We start from the raw sequence: 19,709 nt of genomic DNA, 5'->3' as shown, positions 1-19,709 counted from the left end.
AGGATAAGGGTTATGAGGTCAGGGAGGCGTGATTATGCAGGACTCTAGAAGGAATCACAAGAAATCAGAACAAAAGTTTGAGTTTTACCACCCTAACTATATGGTATTCAATTTTGTCTAACTTATACCACTGATGTCCTAGATTTACAAACTATTGGGAGTTATTATTAAATATAATATGCAGTAAATATATTTATCATTTTATAGTGACATTTATATTCCACGTGCATATAAATGTATACTGCAATATGTAAATCATTTGCATATTAATAATATTAAACATTGATATTTAATCCCAAAACTCCAAAGACTAGAAAATGGAAGCATGTTTTACCTGTGTCATACCACGTGCCAGCAGTAATGGGAAGATATGTGAATACGAGGTCAGAAGACCTGGGGTTAAACCGTTGCTCTGTCACTTACTCTGTGATGCCAATATTCTCCATTTCTTCCTCTGTAAAAGAAAAGTGGTTCTTCGATGGCACCAACATTCTTTTCACCTATGATTCCTTTCACCCTTGATTTCACCCTGGCTTCTCTCCTTAGGTATCCATATCCAAATGGGTCAGATATCCCAGTTTTCTCCTCCTGAGCTGATTTGCAGCCCATTTCAGGAAGGTGGAAGGCTTGGAGAAATGCCATCTTGAGAAAGCAAATACATTATTCATCTTGTCAGACTTTTATAAAATGAATAATTGTTGGCAGAAAGTATTTAAAAATGCCTTTTTTCTTCCCTGTTAAATAAAAGCCTAATTACTAAATGTGGAATGGGATCTCCAGATTGATGGTGAGGGAATTGGTTTCTCATCCTACTTCCACTTCTAGTGTTAAACTAGGATGACAATAGATCAAACAATATAAAAAACTGCAGGTGATTTTCAAAATTCATGGATCTCACAGATATTCTCTTAGCCCATGAAACTTGCTTTGGCCTAGAATTCAATTGCCCGTCATGTTTCTTCCATTTCTATAATCATTGTTACTTCTATTGTATTAGTAGGGTAAGATAACATATCTACATAAAAAAAATTATTATTTCCAATAAATTCTGATTTCTGTGAACAGTAAGAAAAAAGAATCAGTATTTAAAAGAGAATATAATAATATATGTCCAGATATACTAGCTGCTTGATTTAGTTTAGACTTCAGAGATAATGGGAAATCATTGGTAAGAAGTATAGTGCTGCCTGACACTCATTTGCTCAGGACCTGTGTTAAGTGAAAGCAGTGTTACTTTAAAGGCAGAATCAATTTCCCATTTCCTCCTGATTTTCAATTCAGCTCTACAAAAGCTTAGTGACATTCACTGTGTGTCAGATCCTGGGATAACTCCCAGGAAAATAGTGGCATGGTCTCCATCCTCCAGATTTTCCCAGGCCCGTGGGGAAGCAAAACATGGAAACAGTGAAACAGGTATACTGATACTGTACAGAGAAGGAAGGAAGTCATGTTTAAGAGGACTTCAGGGATGGGTTTCATAGAACTGGTGATTCATGAGCAGAAATTTTAAGAAAAGTTCATTAAGTGAACACAATGAGAAGGCTGACAAAAAAGAGATACAGGTGTGAAGTCATAGAGGTGTAAAATAGCTGTGTGAGTTTGAGTGCTTGGTATGGCCACAGTGCAGCCTGGGGAGGTGGGGGAAGAGGAATCGAAGTGGGAGAAGGGAAAGTAAGGCTGTAGTGAAGAGAGAGGAAGGGGCCAGAGAAGGACATGTTTAGGGCTTTGGGTTTTGTCCGTAGGTGAGGGAAACATGGAGGGTTTTTGAGCATGTCACTTCATGATCAGATCTGCATTTTGAAAGATGATTTGTGGCTGGCTTATGGAGAATTGCATGGTAGCATGGAGACCTAGTTAGAGGGTAATGCAGTAGTTCAAATGAGTGATGAGAGAATTTTCTGGTGTAACATTTCCTATTGCTTCATAAATATACTGCACATTTTAAAATGTCAGCAAACTGAAAATATTTTTAGTATTCAGTAGAACTAATTCATTGCTACTTTTATAGTTTGAAATTATTTATGAAATTGATAGCAATGAAAAATAGAAAGAATGGTAGTATTTTGTTAGTGAAATTAAACCAGTAAACTTCTCACAAAAAATTTCATAGTTATAATTTTGTTGTATAATATGGAATATAACTTTACAAAAATAGGTGATGAATTTTTAATATATATACATCTAGTTATTTGCGGAAATTATGTATATTTGAAAACAAGTGAATGATGTCATAGTGCTGGTACATGTTAAGTATTTGTTGAATTTGCATGTGATACAGAAGATTATAACTAAGACTTTGTCTTAATTCAAGTCATGGAATAAGTGACTGATATTTTGAGGCAGAAAGTTAAATCCCAAATCGAGAAAGAATGAAAATATCTGTTAGGGAAAATTAAATAGCCATATATGCATCTAAGATTGTAATTTTGAAAAAAAGCATGTATTAAAAGATTATTGGAAATCGTATAATTGGAAAAGCACATTTGAAATTAGCTTGCAGTTATCTGACAGACAGTATGGCGTATAAATCTTCTTACCAAATCTTGGTTTTGTTGCATAAATCCTCAGTTCTTGGTTACCACAACAGGAATCAAAAGTCAGGATTGGAGAAATTAGAACATCCATAGTCTTGTGGGGGAATAAAATATTGGAATGCTACATCTTTTTCAGTATGAACCCAAGATTTAAAAAAAAAGTTTCTATTTAAGTACACACAGTAGTATACAAGTTATCATAAATGTTAGGTTATATGCTCCATAATGGTTGCAAGGTTATTACTCTGCATTCGATGCCAGCTTATATTTCAGTCTTCAGAGATTACACTGAGGCTAGGGGTTAGGATGAATTTTCTATGCCTGATTTTTATAAAAGTTTTTTAAAAGTAACTTTTTCATAAGATCTGTTTATCTTAGTCTCTTCTTTTCCCATATGATAGTTGAATGTAGAATGATACTTAGAGGAAACTTTTTTTAGCAAAATGTATTTTTACTATGTGTTCACCCTTAATCGGTTCTGTTGGGGAATCAGTGGTGATGTGTTTCAAAGCAGAAATCTTTTCATGCTTATTTTTCACTATTTAATGAGATTTCAGGTATATTTTAACAACTGGGGTTTCCCTGATGAATCATTAAAATAAGTGAGTGGGCTGGAAGGTAATACTAACTTTTCTCAGTACTGGCCTATTTTACTCTGCTGGGTTATTGGTTGCTTTTTAAGTAGAACCTGGGTGTGTTGGAGTTGGTGGGTGGAGGTGCAGAAGGGAAGGACGGGGGAGGGGTCAGTAAGAAAATACCAGGTAAACCTCTGATGACCTATTGGGAAATCCTACTCAAATTTTACTTTCCCCGACTTAAGGCATTAAGTGCTTAAGCTCTCTATTTTTTGCTCTGCCAAGCTTAACTTTCCAAATATTGTATATAGGCAAATAGAAAATATATTTTCAGCAATTGATTGACGTTTAGAGTATCAAACCATGTATGGATTAGCCTGTGGAATCAATTTCTCATGTGTGTGGGATTAAAACCGTTAAAACCATCCTCACTGAAACCATACCTTCCTACAACTAATAGCAGTAAGGTGTCTGTGGAATATATTAATACAACAATTCCTCTGATTTAAAATTATTACGTGGTATTTGGTTGGAAAGTTATTTGAATATTATAGGTAACTGAATTAACATCATCTATGAGGGCTAATTATGGGTTTCTAATGTGACAGGTTTAGTTTTAAAAAATCCACGATGTATTTATACTTAGTACTTCTTTTCAATACATTAATAGCATATTGCAAATTTCCTTTATCTGTACTGTTAAAAAAGCCTCAACAACCACAGCAGTCCTAACTGCTAGAGGAGGTAAACAAAAATGTAGTTCACCTTGAAAATGATCATGGCTCAGGGAATAAAGAAACTGGGTCAAGCTTAAAATAAATGCAGGTACAATGACAAAAAGTTTTAATAAAAATTTAAAAATATTCATAGCATTGGTTTCAGGCTACTTTTGTTCTCCGTGAGATTATCAATGCGTTATTAGTTTTTAATTGAGATGACTCTAATGGTACTTTTTCATTTTGGTCAAAATGTTTATATGAAATACTATTGTGATTTTTTACTTTGTATCCCCTTTTCATCGTAAAAATAAATTTTTGGAAAGGCAGATAATTCTCAGATAGATCATTTTGACCTCTGGTGATCATAAATAGAATCTGAAGTAGTTTAAAATTCCTATGTCATAGCTATTGCTTTGACTTATTTTATATTACCAATTTAATGTTTAGCATTTAGCCATGTATCATTAAATCATAGTATTGATAATGAATTAAACTTTCTTAAAGCTTTAATAGTATAGTAGATTTTCACTTATCTGGTGTCACTGAGGAATAAAATATGCTGAAGAAATGTTTTTTTTAACTGAAGCTTACTTGTTTAAGCAGAAAAACTTTAAAGTTGATAAAAATTTATCTGAAACATTTTATATGCTCCTTTAGGGAGCAAGAATGGATTGGCCATTTACTCTTTTCTTAATATCATAAAATATGTCATTCTAGTGTCATGCAGAAAGGACATGGGCTTTCTGATTGTTATTTGTTCTCCAACGAAAGAAGTTTTTTTGTTGTTTCTTCCTTTTAAAATGCCGCACCCCTAATTCTGAGATATTTAGTTCAGATGTTTCAGGTCTGTGGTGGTACATATGCTAATGCTTTAACAGATTCATAAACCCATGCATCCATGTAAGACGTTTAGTAATGTGTAGGCTCACCCACCAACTTTTGGCAAACACCTGGCCACAGCCTCCTGCCATCAAGGAGACTCTGTCCTTGCTGTGGAGGAAGCACTTTCAGTGTTAAGGCCCTGTTACCGCTGCTCCCAGGCAGTCACTCCCTAGTAGCCATTGCCAGTGGTGTAAAATGTCTGTATTCAGCCGATATTGTGAGCATGGGTGGCGTCAGGGTGACCACCTGCAGTTGTCTGGAATTATTGCTCAGATGGGCAAGTACTGTACTTCCTTTATCTTTTAGCAAATTCCAGCGTAACAGCAAAAATCCTTTTTAACAAAGTGTTTTTTTTTTTTTTTTCAGCCCCATGCTTGTTTCAAGCACTATTTTCTAAAACAAAATTCAAGCACAGCAAAAGTATTTGAGCTGTTCTTTAATGTGCTGTGATGACATTTGGTTTGAATCTTATATTTAAAAATCAGCTTCTCCTCTTTTGCTTGCACCTAATGGGAATCATCTTTCTTCCAGGTTGTGCTTTAAGAAGGCTATAGGGAAGAACACATTTTCTTCTTGCCGCAAGAGTTGCAATACAAGTAAGTGGAGAACTGCCAGGAGATGTCTGTCTCCACAAAACAAGCAGAACAAATTTCCATGAATCAAAGCCACTAAGTATAGTTTTCAGAGATGGTAGGACATAGTTACTCTCCCTAGAAAAATACCCCAAATGCAGGCACACCCATTGGCCACTAGAAAAATGCTCAAGTAAACGCTAGTTCAAACCTGTACATTTCACTCTCCTTACTGAGCTATTAAAGGGGTGGAAATCTACTATAACTATAATCTTTTTTTCCCCTTTTCTATTTTTCGACCTCCCACATGCTTGGTGTTCAGTTCTGCTTACTTAGTATCTTGAATCTCCAGCAGCACCTACACGTACTGCCTCCACAGTAGCTGATGGTCTACAGATAACTCATGATTCAGACCCATAAGAAACATCTGTAAACATATGGCATGATATGTGCTCTAGATTAATCATGGAAAAGGGCAAAGTAGTGAAGAACCAGAAGGCTTTTTTTTCCTTCTAATATTGATGTTGCTTTCTTTGAGGTTATATGAATAAAATATTCTTTAGAGTGGTTTCTATTACTTTCCATCACTTGGGGAACTGTCTTAGGTCATTTTTATAAGAGCCTTTCAGAGACCTTTTAAGTGTATACAGGGCATATACTCCTTAGCATGATTAGGTCAGAGGGAATAAAGAAAGAAAGTAGATATCTGTGATGATCTAGTAAGCAAATTAATGTTAAACAGCCTTTATTCTGTCTTTCTTGAAACCTTTGATATAATTTTAAAAATTGCCTTTTATTGTTCTCTCAGTTGCTTTCTAGAAGTTTCCATCATTTGAGGGATTAATGGCTACTCTTTTGTTAAACTTGGAGGGTGTTTGTTAACTTATTGAACACTACATTAGTAGAGTTGAAGTCTCCAGCTAGCCTGAGAAAATTGAGCCTCTGCATAGCTCAGCCTGTGGGCTTACTTCTTACTCACAAAACCTGTGGGACTCTCAAATTCATATCTGAAATGCAAGCTGCTGATGAGGAATGGGTAACACCCACTGCATTTCAATTGCATGTGTATATCTACCTTTCCCACTGGTCCTTGGTGGATAGGGGGTTGTGATTGAAGATTACTGATTTTAAAATGCCTTTGGATTCGAAGATACCCTTTGTCCTTAAGTAAGGTGATTTATACTAATAATGGGAAGGGGGAAATACCTTATTACTGTTTGTAAGCTACTGTGTTTCAATTTTATCTTCACAACACACGTCTGAGGTTAGTACTGTTATCCCCATTTTAGAGGAGGTGAAACTGAGTCCTACAAAGTTAGGCAGCTTGTCCAAAGACACAACTATGAAGTGGCAGGGCTGTGCTTTAAACTCATATCTTCCTGTCCCCAGGGTTCATTCTTTTTCTACCTGAGGAATACTGCTTCTCTATTTTGCAGATAAGAGAAATATGTTTGCATATTTTTCCCAAAAAATGCTCATTGGAAGATTCGGACATCCAAAAATAAGCTTTTTTCACTCAGTCATTTCTTTTTTTCTTTTTTTTTGAGGAAGAGTAGCCCTGAGCTAACATCTGCTGCCAATCCTCCTCTTTTTGCTGAGGAAGACTGGCCCTGAGCTAACATCCATGCCCACCTTCCTCTACTTTTTATGTGGGACGCCTACCACAGCATGGCTTGCCAAGTGGTGCCATGTCTGCACCCGGCATCTGAACCAGCGAACCCAGGGCTGCCGAAGCGGAACATGCACACTTAACCACTGAGCCACCGGCCTGGCCCCAGTCATTTCTTTTCTGAGAATCATTTGAGACTCTTTGCTTTGAAATGCAATTTAAGTGGGCATTGCTTTGACTGGTCAAGTGGAAGTACTGTTTTGTTAGGAAAGGGAATCATTGGGTTGTTGAGACTGATAATTTTGTGGAACAATGTTATTAAGAAAAGCAATATTCTGTTTAATGAGTGGGTGTTTATTTAAGTCATAAAGGAGCATTCAAACATCTGGAATATTTTTTAAACAATGTAGTGTTTATGTACAGAATGATGTTCTTCCTTCTTACAGGAAATAGCATATAATTTGAAGCGTATATAAAAGTTTTTACATTTCTACATGTATTTTTATTTCACTGAGCACATTAACAAAAATCATATTATTAAAATAAAAAATTGCTTGATAGCCAGTTCTCTGTGATGAAAATTTTGGCATGTCTTTAATAAAACATTGCTGTATTCCTCTGAATGGGTTTGTTGTTTAAAGAAAGGTTGTAGAAGCCTTGCTGGTTCGCAGGCATAGAGCTTTACCCCACTTTTTCAGTCTTTCTTTGGGGATGGGATATTGACAATAGTGGGAAGTGGTCAAGGTTTGTGCAATGTCTCAAGAAATTGTATTCTAAGATATATAATACTGGAGAATTGAGATTTGAATATGAATATGTGTTTTCTAAATAGAGATTCATTGAGAGCATTGATAGCTCTCAATGCTGCTGAATTTAAAGCTGGAGTAATATGAGAGTTACAGAATCAGAGAATTTCTGGACTGGAAAGAATCTTACAAATGAAGGCTCTTGGAGTGGAAGTCTTAGTTAGGAGATCAGTTCAATGATTGTCCAAGACTAGATAGAGCTTAGGCCAAACCAGTTCTGAGCTTACTGAGTCAGGGTCACAGTTATTCCAACCAGAAAGTGAGTAGTCAAAGCAGGAGAGGGCTTTCAACTTCCTGGAGTAGGAGAGAAAACTGAGTCATTGTGGAAGTAGTCTTAGTGCAAGAGGAAAACAAAAATCAGAAACATAAAGCATCCTTTATTACTCTTATTAACACAAATGATGTAAAAATATTGATTGCAAAAATATAAACCTGGTGTTTTATGAGACAAGCCTGTTTTAAAAATTAATGTGTCTGTAAATTATTTATATTTGCTTTCCGAGGGTAATATTTTAACTTATTTTTATTTAAAAAAATCTTTATACATACACATAGACATATGTTTGAAAAAAAAAAATTTTTTGCTTGTTATCTAGAATCTGGGAAGGCTTGAAGGGGCCAATGAGTATTCTCATCATTGAGGCATTCTATGGAGGGTCTCATAAACAGCTGGTGGATCTGCTCCAAGAAGAGTTAGAAGACTGCGTCCTTTATACCCTTCCTGCAAAGAAATGGCATTGGAGAGCACGGACGTCGGCTTTATACTTCTCTCAGAATATTCCCATCAGTGAGCGTTACAGGTAATTAGAGCTCTGGCTGCATCTTCAGCCTTTTTTTAATGCACCTGTTATAAAGATGCTGCTTCTCTATTGGTATCGATAAGATTTTCTCCAACTATGGAATCAGTCAGTATGACTCCAGGAGATATTCCTGTAGAGACAGCAGAGCAGCAGAGTACATTTACACTCTGAGGACACCTGGTCGGTAGGAAGGCAGCATCACTTAGAACTTACATGACTTATCTCATTTGTCTTGTGATCTTATCACATGCATGTGTGTAGGTGGGGATGACATTTTTTTTGGCCTGTGATGAGAATTGATCTTGGGCACATTTGTTTTTTATTTTTTGCTTCCATAATTTCAGTGCCTCTTTTAGTGAGTATGCTGTTTTAGTTTAGTTTTTGTATTTTCTCTGTGCTAGGAGCTAAGGTTGAAAAAATTAGAATGGCTTAGGTCTGTGCCCTTACAGGCTTTAAAGACTATTGACGCAGAGATAGACATGCAAGTGCAATGAGAAAATGAAACATGGAGAAGTTCATTTTGAATGTGACAAACTGGAGGTGGTTTTATAGAGGTAGTAACCTTTGGTTAATCTTGAAGGGTGGGTAGATTTTGGGGACACAGACCTCAATTCTGAAGTCTGATTTGTTATGAAGTGAGAACTTATAGGCACCTGTTAGAAAGTCTTATGGGACACACTGAAAAGATGGATGAGAAATACTGATTACATTTTTAGGGAGAACAAGTAAAGTAGAATGGAATCCTCTTGAACCTCTCTACCTCTTTATTCTCTATTTGTGTCTACTGCTGAGTGTCTCCAGAATGTTAAATAGAGGAAGATTAGCCTACTGTGGTTTACATATCTGATGTTCTTGCCATTCTGGGCCCTTCTATGTAGGATTGCATTGCTTTAGGCAGGAGTGGGGAGTGCCAGGCTGATAATTATTGGAGTTAGAGCCCACAGGTTGTTACAGAAAGGGCACGTTGCAAACTGTAGTGCCCACCTTGACTTCAGCTGCCATACTCACCTGCTGTTTCTAAGATGGAGCAGTCACAAGGGAGACAGCAGCTTAAGATTTCAATATAGGTTGCTGCTCTTAATGGTAATTTGGGGAATTCAGAGAATAACCCTTTTGATGTATGAGAACCATGCTCATCTCTGAGAATTCAGATTGTTGGATGGAATAGCAGTGAGCGCTCAAGTCACATTGCTTGGGATTGTAAAGGTAAAATGCTGTTTTGGGGCATATTGATAATTTTGTATTTTCAAATCTAAAGTGTATTTTTCCGTATATAATTTAATGTTTTATATTCTGATCTAAGTGAATATTATTAATTCACTAATAGTATGAGAAATTTCAATGAATGTTTCGATATAAAAGTTGCAAAGGCAATGATAAGACTATTGCTGTGTTAAAATCTGATTGTTTATAGTTGCTTTCACATCTCATTTAATTGAGTTTCACAGCACCAATTGTATTCTATTACTTAAGGTCAAGTAATCCAGTTGACTTTAATGGCACATTTTCATTTAACATTACTGTTTGATATAATAAATTTCTACAGTGATTTGAACATTGAAAGGAACCATTTCTATATCTACTGTTAGATTTTATTTTGATTATGCAGTTTTTCAGAATGAAATTATTGTATTACAAATATATGTATGTGGATAGCATGTAAACAAACACTTCCCATGGCTTCTCGACTCTCTTTGAGGCCTGAAGCATTTGAGGCTAAACATCACATTGCTCTTTGAAGCAGTCTTATTTGGAGGTAGATTTCTGAAAGATGGTGATATAAAGTTTTACTCTCAGATAGGCATAATCTCCAGGTCTGTGATCTTTCAAGGTCAGCCATTTAAGCTGTGTAGTTAACTATATTAATCTAATCATACTTCACTAAAAGATATACAGTATTCCTTCCTTATCTGCAGTTTCGCTTTCCATGGTCAACTGTGGTCTGAAAATATTAAATGGAAAATTCCAGAAATAAGCAATTCATAAGTTTTAAATTGCTCGTGGTTCTTTTTTTTTTTTTTTTCCTTCTTGAGGAAGATTAGCCCTGAGCTAACTACTGCCAGTCCTCCTCTTTTTGCTGAGGAAGCCTGGCCCTGAGCTAACATCGTGCCCATCTTCCTCTACTTTATATGTGGGACTCCTACCACAGCATGGTGTGCCAAGCAGTGCCATGTCCGCACCCGGGATCTGAACCAGCGAACCCCCGGCCACCGAGAAGCGGAACGTGTGAACTTAACCACTGTGCCACCGGGCCGGCCCCTGCTCGTGGTTCTGAGTAGCATGGTGAAATCTCTCACCATCCCGCTCCATCCTGCCCAGGACATGAATTGTCTCTTTGTCCAGTGTATCCATGCTGTATGTGCTCCCCCCCGTTAGTCACTTAGTAGCCGTCTCAGTTATTAGATCAACTGTCATGGTATCGCAGTGCTTGTGTTCAAGTAACCCTTATTTTACTTAATAATAGTCTCACAGCCAAGTTTATTATTAGTTATTGTTGTTAATCTCTTACTGTGCCTAATTTATAAATTAACCCTTATCATAGGTAGGTATGTATAGGAAAAATCATGGTATATATAGAGTTTGGTACTATCTGAAGTTTCAGGCATCCACTGGGGTCTTGGAATGTATCCTCCACTGATAAAGGGGGAGTACTGTACCTCACCATTTAACTTACAATTATATTTGACCAATGGTAACATCTACTCTTTACCAAATAACTTTTCGAATGCTTTTGGAAAAATAGCAGCAGCCTAAAAACTTATAAAGTTAAAAAATGTGCTTACTCAATCCCCGATTGAAATGCAAGAAGAGCTTTTTATTACACAAGAACAATCTGATCTCTGTGGAGACTTTTAAAGATAAGAAAGATTTTTGCTTTCCAGTTACGTACTTTCTTTGTACGTTTGGCAAATGAAATTATCAAAATTCATAAAGGTAAAGTGATTAGGCACCAATATTGCCTACTATGCAATATTACTCTGAACAAGTAGGAATGTGTCTGATGAGAAAGACCTTTAATGTAGGTACAAATGTTATTTTTTTCAACTTCTGTACATGTAGTCATTGTTGTTATAAGCTTGTTATCTGGAAGATATTTTATTAGTAAAAGAATAAATGCTTCAGACTAATTAATCAGTTTGATTCTGCTTTATCTTGACAGTTAAAAGAATACAATCATGATTCACATTTACAGCTGTTTAATTTTATTATAGATTAAAAAAACCTCCGCAGTTATTTTTCTCAAAAGTAGTTGGTAATTATTGTAATTTTTAGGTTTTATTAAAGCTTTGCCTTCTGGAAACTCCACAAAATGCAGAAAAACGTTTCTGAGGATGGTCCTTAAATTTTGTGTTCTCAAATGTATGAGTCATTTGTCCCAGGATCAAGCATTTCTTCTTTCTTAAAATATACCTAGACTAGGCATCAAAGATGTTTCATTCATTTTCCTTTTGGCAGTATCTTTACTGAACTGAAAAAATCACTGTTACTTAAAATCATTTTTGCCCTCTCAGATGCTTACAATTATATTTTTCACTCCATCTGAGGTATTGTGGCAGATACTGATCATTGACCACTTAACAGCCCTTCTTCCTTGTAGAATCACAATTTTCTTTGGGATGGCTAAGTACTCAGCCCCTGAGGGGTGAAGCATGAATGACTTAAGTCGGTCATGTTGATCCCATTCTACCAAATTTTTGCAGCTTTCCTTGCAGCTAGTGCTAGTCAGTCTCTAGGTTTTGGCAAATTAGATGGAAGTGGATGACTTCTGGGGGTTCTTCCAATAAAGTTTTGGTTTTTTCTTATAAAAGTAGAAAGCCACCTTCTCCTTCCTGCATTTGACTGTAGTTGTGATGGTGCAGCCATGAGGTGACAAAGTGAGCGTGAAATACCTTGGCTGCCAAAAATGACTGATGGAAGGCTGGAAAGAGTCTGGATTAGACTTCTATTTTCAGCAATGTAGCTACCTAGTCACCTGAAAACCCTCCATCTCTAAAACATCTAGAAATGCTTTGTAAAATATAACAAATTGCCTTTTGAAGTCCATAGCTGAGCAGAGTCAGAGAGGATCTGAAGAGGCATCTGGAAATTAAGAGTGGTAAGCTGGCTTTGAAGCTGTGGTTGCCTAATTTTCATAAAGGGGACTGGTTAGCTAAGTTATATAACATTCCTGAAATGAAATATTGTGGAGCTCTAACCTGAATTAGGAGGCTTTCTGTGTCCTCTTAGGGGAGGCTCTCCAAGGCATATTAAGTGACAAAAAAATAAGGTGCCAAACAGTGTTATTAGGTGCTATCTTTGGTATAAAGAAAGGAGATTATAAGAACGAAACAATGGAAGGGTACACCGGAAATGAATAAAAGTAGTTGTCTGAGGATCAGTGTAGCAGACAGAGGCCGCACCCATATCCCTTGACCTTTCCCTTTTGGTGTGCCCTGGCCAACTTCCTGCTACCAGTATCTACAGCTCTTTGCCTGAGGGAGCAGCCGCTCCGCCAGTGCATGGCAGCAGGCTGTGAGCAGCCCTCCACAAAGATCCTCGCCCCGAGATGAAATCATTCTGAAGTGTGTGCAGGAGAGAAATCATTAACAAAGATTCCTAAAATCCCTTCTAAGTCAGGAAATGTAAAAGCATAATTCTAAATAACTGACGGGTCAAAGAAGAAATCATAATGGATGCTAAAAAATAGAACTGAATCATAATGAACATATTGTTTATCACAATGTGGGTTGCATCTAAAGTGACGGTTGCAGCCACATCATCTTTAATAAATTTATTTTTATTATTTTTTTTTGACAGAGATATGCAGGGCCCTCTAAAGCTTGTGGCCCTGGGTAGGGCCCCTGTTTCTTGAATCTGGGAGTAGTTCTGGGAAGGAAACAGTAAGAAGAGTGAAAAATAGTGAAATTGAAAGCATATATATAATGGAGATGAACAAACTGAAAGTAGTTATTTTGAAATAATAAAATAGATAAACCACAGGTACAACTGATTTTTTTTAAAGGCACAATTAATTTTTGGAGTGAAAAAATATAACTACAGATATGGCACAGATCAATAAAAAGGAGGAAATGCTCTTAAGAGTTTTATGTTAATACATTTGAAAATTTAGACAAAATGGATAATTTCTTAGAAGAACATAACTTACAAAACCTCACTCAAAATGAAAGGGAAAATCTGAATGGAACCATAATCATTAAAGATGTTGCTGCATTAGCTAAAAATCTCCCCACTAAATGACAGAGCCTGGGTCCTTGTGCAGGGCTGGTTTACTGCACCAGTGCTGTCCTGCCACTTTCCAAACTTGTGTTACACTAGATCCAGTGACTAGTTTCTTAGGTTTTCTGTTTCTTGTAGTCATGCAAGTCCTAATAGGCGTTAATTATCATTATGATACCTTCCTCTCCACCCCAACCCCTGACTTTTTGTTTATGTCCAAGGAGGGGCAAGGAAATAGTTGGATAGAAAATGAATTGAATGAAAGTTCAGTTGGGTCAAATAATGCATAAAGTGAAATTAAAGCTTAAGGTGATATTTGATTGTTGATAATTCTATTTTGATTTACCATTTTCTTTTTTTTTTTTTTAAAGATTGGCACCTAGGCCAACAACTGTTGCCAATCTTCTTTTTTTTTTTTCTGCTTTATTTCCAAAACCCCCCCCAGTACATAGTTGTATATCTTAGTTGCAGGTCCTTCTAGTTGTGGGATGAGGGATGCCGCCTCAACGTGGCCTGACGAGTGATGCCACGTCCACGCCCAGGATCCAAACCCTGGGCTGCCGCAGCGGAGCACGCGAACTTAATCACTCGGCCACGGAGCTGGCCCCAGATTTGCCATTTTCTTTAGCGGTACCACGACTCTGGCTTCTCACTAAGTAGATTCTCTTTCAAGAAACATGTGATTTTTGTTTTCTTAAATAACTATTCCCTGTAAAACATTGAAGGTAACTTTCTTTGGGAAAATGAACACTTTTAGCTGATAGGAATTACCTGTTTGTTGTTTGTATAAAGGTATGGCTAAACTAGTGGGTATAGGTGAATTAATAAGGAAGGTGTTGGTTTCTCAAACAATTCTTTTATAAATAATGAATTTAATTATCTTGCTTGGCAATTATATCTTGTTTTTAATTGTTTCTTCTTGTTAAATATATAACTTTCTGAATGTTATAATTAATAATAAAACATCTTTTTATTAAAATGTACCTTTCTGAATAGTTTAATACTATTTTAATCATGAAAACACCTTTTTATTAGTGTCCATTGTAGTTGGGAATATAAAAGTAAACAATGACTTAACAAGAATTTGTAGATAAGAGAAGTTTTTGTTAGGCCTACGCAGGGCAGTCTTTTTACATCTCTGTGGGAACCAGAATAAGATTTAATGGGATTAAATAATAGTAATAATAGCTAATATATTGAACACCAACTCTGAGGTAGACATTCTACAATCCTGGAAGCTGGATATTGTTTTCCTGGTTTAACAGAAGAGGAATCCAAGGCTTAGAGTCAAGTTACGTGCACTGGGTTACACAGCTAATTAGTGGTGGATATGTGATTTGAGTTCAAGTCTGGGTACCTGCAATGGCCATGTACTTGTTTGTTCTTTTTAGGCCCATGCTCTTAGCCCCTCTGCTATCTGAATACTCTGCTGAAGCAGGGTAAAAGAATTAAGTAAATTAAACCTAAATACCTCTTGATCAAAAATGTATTAATAGATTTTACCATTAGAAATGGGGTGGTGCATCTCAGGGTCTTGAGAAGTATTATAGTTCTTGAATCTTGTTGAAGGCTGGAGGCTAGAAGTCAGTAGCCCTTCTAGGTTGGGAATCCGTGATTTTCTCATTTTCCTCAGCGCATTTCTCTTTAGTTTTCAGCCATAGAAGTCACAAGTTATTTAAATTTTCCTCTTTTGAGGTTTTTCCTTAAAATCCAAATAAAATACTACATATGATGCTTTTTAAGAATCATAGGGTAGACTCATGAATAGGCAAAAAACATTCTCTGTTTAGGATGTTCAATACCTGCGATTCCCAAATTATCCTCAAACTGATAGACTGTGAAGTTCTCTACTTGGTTTATGGATTTGGTCTAGAGGCAGCATTCCGGTATTCCTCAGCTCACTTCTTTCATATCATTACTGTTGTGTGTGCTTCTTGGGGTTTGGCTGATGTTCCAACACTGTATAAATAATATTGTCATTAGGTACAGTGTATCATCCTATAGTCTTACCAATACCTGACTGCTCTGTTTGTGAGAATTGGATAAGTTTCCACGTCACTTTGCCCAGCCAACCAGTTTCCCTATCCTGTAGTGCCTAATTGTGGGATTCTCTTTGGGTTTGTTTTCCTACCAAGCTGCTCTCCTGTCTAGGCAGTACATACAGCAGCTTTCCAGTATTTGTACAGCCCTTAGGGTTTTGTCCATAATATTTCATCGTAGTGAAGTCTCCTCTGATTGACAGTAGTGTTCAGTTTAGCCATCTGGACTTTATGTTGAAAACCACATAACCGACCACAACACTACAGAAGTAGAATACTACAAACCAAATAACTAACCATTCAGTCAGTCTCTCCCTTTCTCTCTTTCCTCTCTCTCAGTCTCTTCTCTCTCATACACACACACATGCACATGTTCATGAATGACTAACCTTTAAATTACTCTAACAGATTCTTCATTGCAAAACTGGAAATTAAGCCTGTCACCATGCTTCCTAAAGGGTGGTTTCCAGACTTTGTCTTATCCACTAACCTTTGTGTTTCTTTGTCAGTGCTCTCAAGAAGTAAAATAGTCCAGTAGCAGGAAGAAGAAAAAGAAAAGTTTTCTTGTTGTGTCGTTTGTAGTGTATTCTCACCATAAGCTACTAATTCAAAAGTGTTTGTACAGTTGGCACGTACTGTGAACTCACTGCTTCCGAGGAGTTATGCACGGCAGTGCAACTTCAAGTGTGTGTCTTTAATATCTCTTCTAGCATATTTAAAAAATAAAATAAATATCACATTTAAGATTTTATACAGCCCCCAGGAGATGGTTCGTATGGATATGAGCCATTATTTCTAACAGACTCTGCACCTTAAAGACCTCTAGGGTAAATCTCTTATGTCTTTGAAATTTTACAACTATATTTTAAAAGACAAACTAGATGTTTATTACACTTTTACAGAGGAGAGAAAAATCATTATTTTTAATGAATGAAATGGAAAAGGCAAAAAAACCCCAAACACCCCCAAATGGATGGAAAATGTGCTGTTGCGTACAAGAACTCTTGCTGCAGAGCAAGGACCTTCATAATTTTGCTTTTAGAACTAACATGCTTATTTTTGATATAATAATCGAAACTGTGAGTCTGATCTTAGAGTGTTTCTGTTCTAGTTGGTTTTAGGTGTTGTGTGTCTTCATCATGGTTTGTCTCCATAGCATGGAAAAAACCTTTAGAAAATGAAAGCTGTTTTCATTGTAATTCCATTGCCAACATTTGTTTGTTTATTTGAGAAAGTTTGTCTGCTTTTATTTAGGTCTTAATCAATGAAAAAATGTTTGCTTTTGGAGCTGTGTAGAGTGTGCACTGCTGTTAGCATCTGATTTACTGTATTTGGGGCCTCTAAAGCCATGGTGCAGATACTCTGTTACCCTTTCCTTCTCTTTTGTCTCCCCTCTTAGGGAACCTCTCATGCTCGCCTATTCTCTTGGGGTCAAATTTGGCCTGCTAGCCACCTTTGGACACATTGTCCTGTCCATTAAATGCCTAATTCTTGTCCATCCTTCCTTTGTGTATACTCCTCTGTGGTTCATTCATGTGATGGGCCTTCTGGTCGCATGACCAGCCAGCCCACAGAGATAACTGCAGGCGGAAGGCAGAAACTGAATCAGTCCCAGTGCTCACAAAAGAGCTTTCATGTCTGTTTCATTCTTCTGTCTTTCTAAAGAACATAATCCTGTATTTTAGCAAATGTCTTCCTAAACAGTCTCTCCTATATTTCTCTTTGTTCACCATCTTATGCTGATAATAAAAATTTAACACTCCCCCTTTTTAGGAGAAACTCCTGGAGAGAAGGCTGAGGAGTAGGATGGTTTGGCCCAAATCTCCCCACAGATTAGTTACCTTTTGGCTCTTTTCTAAGCTTTTTTTTTTTTTCATCAGAATTAAGAGCTTTTATATTAAGAGCCAGTGCCCATGCTATCACTGCTAATAAAAGCCAAACTTGACAAACATGAACATACAGTGCTGGCACATAGTAACCATTTGGTAAACTCTTTGTTGATTGAAAGAAAGCTTAGTGCCTATATCCATTTGCTAACACTTGTAGCCTTGATTAAATAATCCCCGATTTAAAACCATCAGTGACTTCCCATTGCTTATGTAAAAGTCCAGATGACACACGGCTTCCCGGGCCCTGCCTACCTCTGCAACCTCATCTCCCACCCCTGTCATTTCATTAATCTGCTGTAGTAGCAGCACTGGCCTCATTCACTCCCTCTGAAATGTCAAGCTCTTTCCTGCCTCAGGTCCTGTTGCTGCTTGCTGGTCCTTCAACCTGCAGCACTAACCCAGGCCCCCTCCCCAAACTCTCTGCTTATTTTTTCCCATCCTTTAAGTGTCAGCTACCCTCTCAGAGAGGCCCTCCCTGACCACCCTATCTAAAACAAGCTGTCTATTTCATCATCCTTTTGCCGCCCTCTCTAATAACGTTGTATATAATTTGTAATTATTTTCTTTGTTTGATTTTTTCTTTTTTTCATTATACTGTAAGTTCTCTGATAAGAAGGGTCAAACTTGTCTTATTTACCATTTTTATCCCCACTACCTGGTATGCTGCCTAGCAGATAGTAGTTGTTGAGTAGATATGTTTGAATGAATGATTTCTTATCTGTGGTTTTGAAAATGCAAACAAAATGTGGGTGTAATTGGCTTTACTAATTTGCTTATTATTTTCTGCTATGGGCGCTACGAGTGTCCTGTGTCTAGGGATATTATCTCTTCCACACAGAAACTACTGAGAGATATTTAAAGGCCTGTGTTACTCAGTTTTATGGGATTAAACTAAAGAATTCCATACACATTTACTCACTTATTTTTATGGGTTATATTAATCATACTCTGAAATCAGTCATCATCCATTATGTAAATTTTGATAAAAGAAAATATAATTTTCTGGAATTTCCCCTGTATAAAAAGTGTTTTTAGAAAAAATGTGTTTCTTAATTCAGGAAACTTTATAGAATCTTGGGTGTACCTGTGATATTTTGTAAAATTTCACATGATTGTATTTTAAGGCTTTTTAGTTTTGGCAGTGGCCACCCAGGAACAGTGGCCTTTTAATTTATGGTGCAGAGGCCATACGATGAATGAGAGATTAGGATTTGGCCCAAAGAGGTGTTTTACTTGACCACCGCAATTATTTAAGCATTTTTTATTTTTAATGCTTTTAGACATCTAGACATTCTTTGTTTGGTCCCAAACACAACTAGTTGCCATTGTTTTATACCAGTCTGCTTCTCACATTTATGTACTTAACTGCCTCATTTACGGCTTTGTGTTGTAGCCTTTGGTTTAGAATGTGTCCAAGAGTGAATCTTCAAATGAGCTTTAATAAAATATATTTAAGTGTGAAAGAAACAACATACTATAGTAGAGAAATCAGCAGTCCTGGATTCTAATCCCAGCTCTGCCATAAATTAATTGTTTGGCTTTGGAAAAGTCACTTTTTAACCTTAGAGTCTCAGTTTTTTCATCTGTAACTGAAGGTTTGGTTTTGTCGTTTGAGTTCTATGATGTCATGAACAAGGAGTTAAAGTCAAGATCAAGATTTAAGGAATTCTAACGCAAAAGACAAGTTCGTCCTGTCTCTCAGTCAACTTTGTCATCAACTGCTGCCTCATTGTACACAGGAATTATTTCATCATCTTATTTGTATATCTCCTTGAATATTTAACTTTTATTTTTAGAGTTGGAGACGTTAGGGGAATAATTCTTCCCAGTAGTGCTTCTATCTTTTAGGTTGCTCTGTTACTTGTTTGGATCTCCTGTTCCAGCCTCACCATTTCATGATTAGTTGCCTTTTCAAAGAGAAGATGTTTGACCTTCATGTTAACTGTCTCTACAGGGCATGGGACATAGGACATGTACACTAAATACCGAAGATGTTACTGTAGGACTCACACAGAATAGTCAGTACTGCAGAGACGGCAGCCTTCACTAAAGAAATACAGAAGAGAG

At 36.8% G+C, this 19,709-nt stretch overlaps 1 protein-coding gene across 49 annotated transcripts in view; it reads left to right on the top strand.

Annotated features, from left to right (window-relative positions):
- Positions 1–19,709, top strand: part of GTDC1 (glycosyltransferase like domain containing 1) — a 423,749-nt gene that overhangs the window by 120,356 nt on the left and 283,684 nt on the right. For 30 of the 49 annotated variants that reach the window (XR_011428195.1, XR_011428194.1, XR_011428191.1 and 27 more), the window contains 2 exons: positions 5,242–5,306; positions 8,294–8,497. The exons of 1 other annotated variant lie outside the window; for it this stretch is intronic. Coding sequence is in view for 42 of the 48 variants with exons in the window: in XM_070240833.1 (XP_070096934.1) it covers positions 8,319–8,497 (179 nt within the window). In the remaining 6 variants the exon portion in view is untranslated. The remainder of the gene's footprint in view (positions 1–5,241; positions 5,307–8,293; positions 8,498–19,709) is intronic. 18 more of the 49 variants (XR_011428196.1, XM_070240837.1, XM_070240838.1 and 15 more) reach the window with 1 other exon arrangement.

The sequence above is a fragment of the Equus caballus genome, chromosome 18 (assembly GCF_041296265.1).
Source record: "Equus caballus isolate H_3958 breed thoroughbred chromosome 18, TB-T2T, whole genome shotgun sequence".
Lineage (NCBI taxonomy): Eukaryota > Metazoa > Chordata > Mammalia > Perissodactyla > Equidae > Equus > Equus caballus.
Note: the sequence above shows the minus strand (reverse complement) of the source record. Positions and strands in the feature narration are given on the sequence as shown.